This window comes from Chaetodon trifascialis, chromosome 18 (assembly GCF_039877785.1).
Source record: "Chaetodon trifascialis isolate fChaTrf1 chromosome 18, fChaTrf1.hap1, whole genome shotgun sequence".
Lineage (NCBI taxonomy): Eukaryota > Metazoa > Chordata > Actinopteri > Chaetodontiformes > Chaetodontidae > Chaetodon > Chaetodon trifascialis.
The window spans coordinates 23,950,620-23,958,549 of NC_092073.1; the positions used below are offsets into that span (position 1 = coordinate 23,950,620).

The 7,930-nt window shown below is 46.7% G+C and overlaps 1 protein-coding gene and 1 pseudogene across 1 annotated transcript in view; one reads left to right on the forward strand and one right to left on the reverse strand.

The window, feature by feature from the left end:
* Window positions 1-2,451, reverse strand: part of sugct (succinyl-CoA:glutarate-CoA transferase) — a 53,160-nt gene extending 50,709 nt beyond the window's left edge. The window contains exons 1-5 of the mRNA XM_070986636.1: window positions 2,287-2,451; window positions 1,127-1,178; window positions 981-1,054; window positions 810-895; window positions 93-143 (exon numbers count right to left, since the gene is read on the reverse strand). Of these exons, the coding sequence (XP_070842737.1) occupies window positions 93-143; window positions 810-895; window positions 981-1,054; window positions 1,127-1,178; window positions 2,287-2,419 (396 nt within the window). The 5' untranslated portion in view covers window positions 2,420-2,451. The remainder of the gene's footprint in view (window positions 1-92; window positions 144-809; window positions 896-980; window positions 1,055-1,126; window positions 1,179-2,286) is intronic.
* Window positions 1-7,930, forward strand: part of LOC139347145 (protein NLRC3-like) — a 100,279-nt pseudogene extending 92,349 nt beyond the window's left edge.

The window sequence follows — 7,930 nt, forward strand, 5'->3', positions numbered from 1 at the left end:
TTAGCGTAAGACTCGGGTGTATTAGCAGTGGACATGTCAAAGCCAGCCAGGCCTTCGTGAAGCCACCGGCTGCTGCTGTGAGCGAGTCGTACCTCCTGGATGATGTTTGCTCCTCTGGGATGTTTGAGGTCCACAGAAATACTCTGAAATCAGAGAATTCACCAGAAGAGGCTCAATATTAGCAGTGTGACATCGACACCACACTGAAGCTGAGTTCACTGACACCATGTTAAAAGGCAGCAGGAGCTTTCAGGTGTTTTATCTGCTTCAGTGTGAGTCCATCTGTTTCACATCATCACTCTCTCGTGCATCATTTCTTAGATGGTTTCCTTCCTTCTTTGCAGCCGTTTGCTTCAGTTCCATGAAGACTAACCCGCAGAGACTTGAAGCACTCGTCAGCTTTACTTCGCTGTTCACGTTCATGTCGCTGCAGTGAGGTGTTGCACAGTAAAGGTGAGCAGGGCTGAATTTGGGTGCTTCACCTGTTTTATGTCAGGTCATGTGTCTTTTCTGAAGGGCCTGTTGGAAACTGCCATCTGAAGCGTGTTGAGGACAGAAATCATTGACAGCTGGATGAAATCAAAGCTGGAGCTCAAACAGTGAGCAGAGGTGGAGCTTGCTGCTGCTTCTGCAGCTCTGCAGATGTTTGATGTGACTGCTGGCGACAGACTGAACTCTGCAGGAAAAACCTTGACAGGAATAAACTGGAAGCAGCAGCTGCCTGGAGGGAAGACGGCGGACTGTCTACTGAGCTCTCTGAGCAGAGGTCACATGCTCCTCTATGTGTGTCTCACCACACGCTCACACACCTTCTTGTTGCGGTTGACGCTGAGGAAATAGGCGCTCTCTGTGCCGACAAACGGAGGACCCCAGGCTCTGGTGTCGTCACCTGCACCTGTTCGACCAATCGCCACAGTCCGTTACTCACACTCAGTGGTAACAGAGGTCACAGAAGCCTCACCTGGAGACAGGAGACTTACCTGGTCTCTCCACTTTGATCACCTCAGCTCCCAGATCTCCCAGGATCATGGTGGCGAAGGGACCGGCCAGAACCCTGCACAGGTTTCAACAGACGGCTTAAAAACCTGCAGGAAGCCGGAGGACTCGGCAGCGTGCACACTCTTACCTGCTCAGGTCTAACACTCTGACGCCCTCCAGCGGTCCAACGCGTCCTCCTGCTGAGACGTGAAGACAAACAGTGAAACCACTTGAGTCAAGTCTGATCTGCTTTCAATCGGACCCTGAACACATCAGCGACTGACCTGAAGTTCAGACGTTACACCTAAAACTCCAAAAGTTAAATATTACTGAAGTGAAAGTACAGAAGAGTACCAGCTAAATGCAGTCAAAGTATCAGAAGTGAAAGTACTCATTCAGCAGAATCACTCTCTGTTGTTATTTAAATGTTTGTTCATGTTAAAAGTGACTCACAAAGTGTAAAGAAACGTCGTGAAGTACAAAGAAACAAAACATGGAAATATTCCAGTCAAGTACAACTACCTCAAAGCTGTACCTTAGCACAGTAAACTGCAGGCTAATACACACACCTGAAAGAGTGTGTGTGAAATAAGAAGAAGAAGAAATCTAACAGATGAATCCTGTTTCATAAAGCTGCTAATCACACAGCTCAGCAGCTCAAAGGCACAAACCAGTAATGTTTCCCAGTGTGACCAGTGTGACCAGTGTGACACCGTGTCTCAGGTAAACAGGGCCAAACAGGCCACAGTCAGCACTGACCTCAGATCAGATCTAAACACCTGAGCCTGCTTTTCTTTAAGGTGACTTCTGTTTGAAGTGCTCTGAGAAAGAGGAAGAGGAGGGTTACAGAGAGGCTTTTTCTTCCTCACTTAACTTCATTTTCACCTCTTTTCAGAAAGTTCACACCTCAACATAAAAATCATTCAATGATAAATTCTGACTGTTCGGGTCGTGAATCTGCTCGTGTGGTTATGAAACACTTCCTGTAGTTTTACTTTGGAATGACAAAACGCTTCCGTTCGTTCAGCCTGCAGCAGCTTGACGAGCCTGAAGAAGTTCGACTTTGACCAACAACGATAATTAAAGTTTATGGAAGCAGTTCATGAGAGAAACGAGCGTCCTGACACCGAAAATAAACACTTTAACACAGTCTGTTTCTTTCCTGGTTTGAATAACACAAGTTGTCAGAGACAGTGAGTCCTCTGGTCGTTATCGATTAGCAGACTGAACGCCATCACACAGCCGGAGGCTAGCAGGACTGTTTGGCTAACATTAGCCAGCTAGCTTTAGCTCCAGAGCCTGCAGTACCTCTCTGAGTCTGCGAAAACCATCGTCCTCCGCCCGGACGCCTAACCGGATGATTCCTCTGTCGCTGTGAAGTGAAGCCGGCCGAACAGAGAGGCGACAGGCGGCTTTTCAGCAGTCTGAGAGCAGCAGACATCTTTCCACCTGTTAGCGCCAAGCTACACGCACCGCAACAACACTTCCGGGCCTCGCTTTCAAAATAATGGTCAGGATTAACAACAGCGGTCATGACTCCAAGAGCTTTTGCTAAATCCATCCTCAGTCAAGTATTTTAATCGCCAGACTTTTCTAAGGAGCTGTCTGTCATCTTCTTTCCGTTCACAGAAACATGTTTACAGTTTCACTGTAAAACCAGCGAGGACAGTGTGCGTTCAATGTCGTCTTCTTCATCGTTTTCAATCATGCAAAGGTCAGAGGTGACGGATGTGACCGGATCCTTTCCTGCAGTAAAAACAGATGTAAAAATACTTCATCCTGCATTAATAATCATACTATGTGAAAAATACAGAAGTATTTGCAGTAAAATGCAGGAAAAGTACTCAAAAGTATTGCAGAATCACTCCTGTAGGTATTATATTATTACCGGCTGTATGACTGAGCCTTTACCAATGAATTATGCTTCATGAAGTCATCATACGTTTTGCATATCAAACTTTATCTGCAGTAACTGGCCGCTGTTAAATACATGTAGTAATCATAGTACAAAGTAGCCTCAAACGTAACCCGCTCACTCATCCAGGTCACGTATCTTCTGAAGGCAGCTGGACCTGCTCGTGGTTCTGGAAAGGTCAGTCAATGATCCCGCAAGAGGGTCGAGGCCTGGAACTCCCACCAGCCCATCAGAAGAACCACAAGTCCAGCTTTCTCTGAAGCTCAGAGAAATATGATCGTTCAGTCACTTGAGCGGACAAAGGAGATGAAGGCTTCAGAGAATAATGAAGTGCTTCCACGGCAGAAATCTGCCTGCAGCATCACGAAGCGTCGCACTGACAGCAGAGCAGACTGGACTGCAGGTCTGCGGTTTGGACAGCAGGTGGTGCTGCGGGAGCTGACAGACAACACACAGAGGGAGGAACCCTGACAGAGACACCAAAGTCAAAGACAGCTCGGACAACAGTTTGTGTTTCCTGTCAGTCTGTAAAACACGTTCATACACACACACACACACGCACACACACACACACACACACACAGACTCAACTGAATTGCTGTCAATAAAAGGGGAGGAGCAACACTGATCCAGGTGATCCAGGTGAATATGAGTGAGTCTAAAGTGAGAAACAGCTCAGACTCCATTTTAAGTCGACAGAGCAGACGGAGCAGAGCTGAAGTCTGAGGCAGGTGAGTGTCAGTCCAACATTTTCATGAGTTTACTGTTAAAGTGTGAGTCAGTTTTCTGCTGTGGACTGTAGAGGACAGACGTTAGAGTGAAGACAGTTTGACTCAGCTGTGGACACAAAGTCCTGATTGGCGTCATGACTGTTTTTCCAGCAGTGGTCTAATAATAATGTTGTGTTGCTCAGTCAGTTCTTCGACCAACACGGTCAACTTTCTCATTATGTTGAGTGAATTTGGCACTGTGGAGTCCCTGTTTCACCAGAGGACTTTGAGCTGTGTTCGATGCCGCGCCCTCAGGTGTTCTCTGATTAAAGGTGATCAGGGAAATGGCCGTCAGCCTTTACTGTGGGATATTACTGAGGCAGCTGCTGCTGAAAGGTGTTTTTCACGGCGAGCGAAGAATCAGACGATCCAGAAACTCTTCCAGCAAAACATGACGAGTCCTCCTCCTGCTTTGTCACATTGGTCCACGATTGTTGGAGAGATTTCTTTAATACTGACAAGCTCAAAGAAATTTCATTAGAAATATTTCACTGATTTTATCCAACTAGTCACAGAAATTCAAGAAAACATTGATGGAAGTTTGAGCTTTTGTGGAGAGTCCAGAGAAACGCTGCATCTGTGTGTGTGTGTGTGTGTGTGTGTGTGTGTGTGTGTGTGTGTGTGTGTGTGTGTGTGTGTGTGTGTGTGTGTGTGTGTGTGTGTGTGTGTGTGTGTGTGTGTGTTACTTCCTGTTCTCTCAGTCTTGTCAGTGTCTTGAACTCACTTGTTTGTTGCTTCTTGTGTTCTGAGCTCACCGTCAGTGTCACTGTTTCACCTCTCAGACTGACTTCAGACCAGAAGATGAGTGTTTGTGTGGAGGAAGAGGAGGACAGAGCAGAGTGTCCAGTGTCCAGCTGTCTGTCTCTGAAGAGCGACCGGTCCAAAGATCATCCTCTAAACTTCAGTAATGAACCTGGACCCTCAGACTCAGAGTAAGACCCTGTTTTTACTGTAAACTGACCTGATGGAAGATGATGCATTGAGGATGAAGACAAAATACTCTGCTACAAGATTCATGTTGGTGATGCAGAACTCTTCCTGCAGATCGTGTTTCAAACTAAGATCGACCTGATTTTATGACCTGATGTCTTTACAGAGAGAAGAAGAGGAGTCCTGTTTGTGTGGAGGAGACGCCGTCCTGCTGTGCTTTGTGTCAGGACGTCCTGAAGGATCCAGTCTCTACCAGCTGTGGACACTGGTTCTGCAGACGGTGCATCACCTCATACTGGGACCAGTCTGCTTCATCTGGAGACTCCTGCTGTCCCCAGTGTGGTAAGTAAGACTGTCCATCCACACATCTTCAAACTGTCACCTTCTACAACTCATGACATTTATTTGGAGACTCACAATCAGTTCATTCAACACTCCAACCAAAAATGTCAAGAAACATGTGAGAACATGAACTTCATCAAATACGCTGAACTGCTTCAAGAGCCACGTTTAGTTTTGGGGTTTTCAGGCTGAAGATGTCGACAGTTTCTGCTGTCAGTGGGAGCTCGTTCCACCTCTGTGGAGCCAGAACAGCAGACAGTCATGATTTGGTTGAACAGCAGCTGGGCCTCCCTCGTAGTGACGGAGGATTAAGCTGATTGGCCGTCGCAGAGCGTCGTGGACGATGTGAACAACAGCGTGGGTGACTATAGACTGACTGTGGTCAATCAAAATAAATAAAAATAAAATAAATAACTACTGCAGAGGCATTTGAAGCAGGAATGAATGCTGATTGAACCTTTTGAAGACAAAAGCCAGATGTTAGCAGCTGTTAGCGGGTTTTTGTCCAGTGTGAAAGAGGCTTCAGTGAAACACAAACATGTTTCTGGTTCAACAAGTAGAAGGTGACCAGACGAGACTGATGGGAGTTGCTTCAATATGCTGCTGAGTTCAATGATTTCATGTTCTTTTTTTGGAAAAGTGACAAATTGTTGCAATCTCAACTTAGAAAACACAGTTAATCAAATAAATGAACGTTGTTGCTTGTGTCTGTCAAACGTTGTATCTAAGTGAACGTCTGTGGTTTGGAGTTTACTCTCTCCTGTTTGAGTGTTCAGGTATCAGCCTTTTCTACTGTTCGCTGTTCCTTTAATCTTATTCCAGCTTTGTTCATTTCCTGCTGCTGCTTCACGTTAAAGTTTTCCACTGGCAAACCAGTGGGAGGCTTTCATTGTGAAGCAGCTGTATGAAACGCAGTGTGTTTCTTCATTTGATCAGTGGATCAGTTTGAAGTCTTGCTGGGAGGAAGGAACAGCCACAGTGATCTGTTCAGATGAAGAGCTGCTGAGGCTCAGCCTGTCGCCTCTGCTGTCAATCAAACACAGCGACAGTCAGAGGAGAGAGACAAAGGAGAATTTGTGACGTTCACCCAAAGTGGACTGATAAACCTTCACTTCTTTCTGTCTTCTTTATTGTTCTTTATTGATCATGAAAATAATCAGCAGATTGTCAAATTCTCTTTGTTTTGTCTCACTTTTCTCTCTTTTTTAGTGGACGGTGGTCTTCAGGAGGTTTTAGATGAACATAAGATCAGTCTGAGGAGGAGATGTGAACGTGTGACTGAAGGAAGTGATGAAACAGGAAGTGGAACCCTCCTCAACAGGATCTACACTGAGCTCTTCATCACAGAGGGACAGAGTGAAGAGCTTAATACCCAGCATGAGGTTTGGCAGCTTGAGACAACTTCCAAGATGAAGACCCTCCATGAGACCCCAATCAAGGTCCAGGACATCTTTAAAGCCTTACCTGACCAACAGAGACGCATCAGAGTGGTCCTGACCAACGGCGTCGCTGGCGTTGGAAAAACCTTCTCAGTGCAGAAGTTCACTCTGGACTGGGCAGAGGGCTCGGAAAACCAAGATGTCAGTGTGGTGGTTCTGCTTTCGTTCAGGGAGCTGAACCTGGTCAAAGATGAGCAGTACAGTCTTCTCAGGCTGCTCCATGTTTTCCATCCAACCTTACAGAAGGTGACAGCAGAGCAGCTGGCTGTCTGGAAGCTTCTGTTCATCTTTGACGGCCTGGATGAAAGCAGACTTTCACTGGATTTCACCAACAGTCAGCTTGTTTCTGACGTCACACAGAAGTCATCAGTCAACGTGCTGCTGACAAACCTCATGGAGGGGAATCTGCTTCCCTCGGCTCTCGTCTGGATAACTTCCAGACCCGCGGCAGCCAATCAGATCCCTCCTAAATGTGTCGACAGGGTAACAGAAGTACGAGGCTTCACTGACGCCCAGAAGGAGGAGTACTTCAAGAGGAGGTTCAGTGATGAAGATCTGTCCAGCAGAATCATCTCACACATCAAGACCTCCAGGAGCCTCCACATCATGTGTCAAATCCCAGTCTTCTGCTGGATCACTGCTACAGTTCTGGAGCACATGTTGACTCCAGACCAGAGAGGAGAGCTGCCCAAAACCCTGACTGACATGTACTCACACTTCCTGCTGGTTCAGACAAAGAGGAAGAAGCAGAAGTATGATGAGGGACATGAGACGAGTCCACAGGAGCTGACGGAGGCTGATGGGAAAGTTCTCCTGAAGCTGGGGAGGCTGGCGTTTGAACATCTGGAGAAAGGAAACATCATGTTCTACCAAGAAGACCTGGAGCAGTGTGGTCTGGATGTGACTGAGACCTCGGTGTACTCAGGAGTTTGTACAGAGATCTTCAAAAGAGAGTGTGTGATCTTCCAGAAAACAGTCTACTGCTTTGTTCATCTGAGCATTCAGGAGTTCCTGGCTGCAGTCTACATGTTCCACTGTTACACCAACAGGAACTCAGAGATCCTGAGGACTTTCTTGGGAAAAAAATGCTTTGTTTCATCCCTTGATGTCTTCCTGATGGGAGCCAATCTCTGAGAAGTAAAAATGGTCACCTGGACCTGTTTGTTCGCTTCCTTCATGGCCTCTCTCTGGAGTCCAACCAGAGACTCTTAGGAGGTCTGCTGGGTAAAACAGACAAAAGTCCAGAGATCATCCAGAGAGTCATCAACAGCCTGAAGAAGAAGAGGACCAGTAGCTCTCCTGACAGAAGCATCAACATCTTCCACTGTCTGGTGGAGATGAACGACCACTCAGTACATCAGGAGATCCAAGAGTTCCTGAAGTCAGAGAACAGATCAGAGAAGAAACTCTCTCTGATCCACTGCTCAGCTCTGGCCTACATGCTGCAGATGTCAGAGGAGGTTCTGGATGAGTTGGACCTGAAGAAGTACAACACATCAGAGGAGGGACGACGGAGACTGATTCCAGCTGTGAGGAACTGCAGAAAGGCTCTGTAA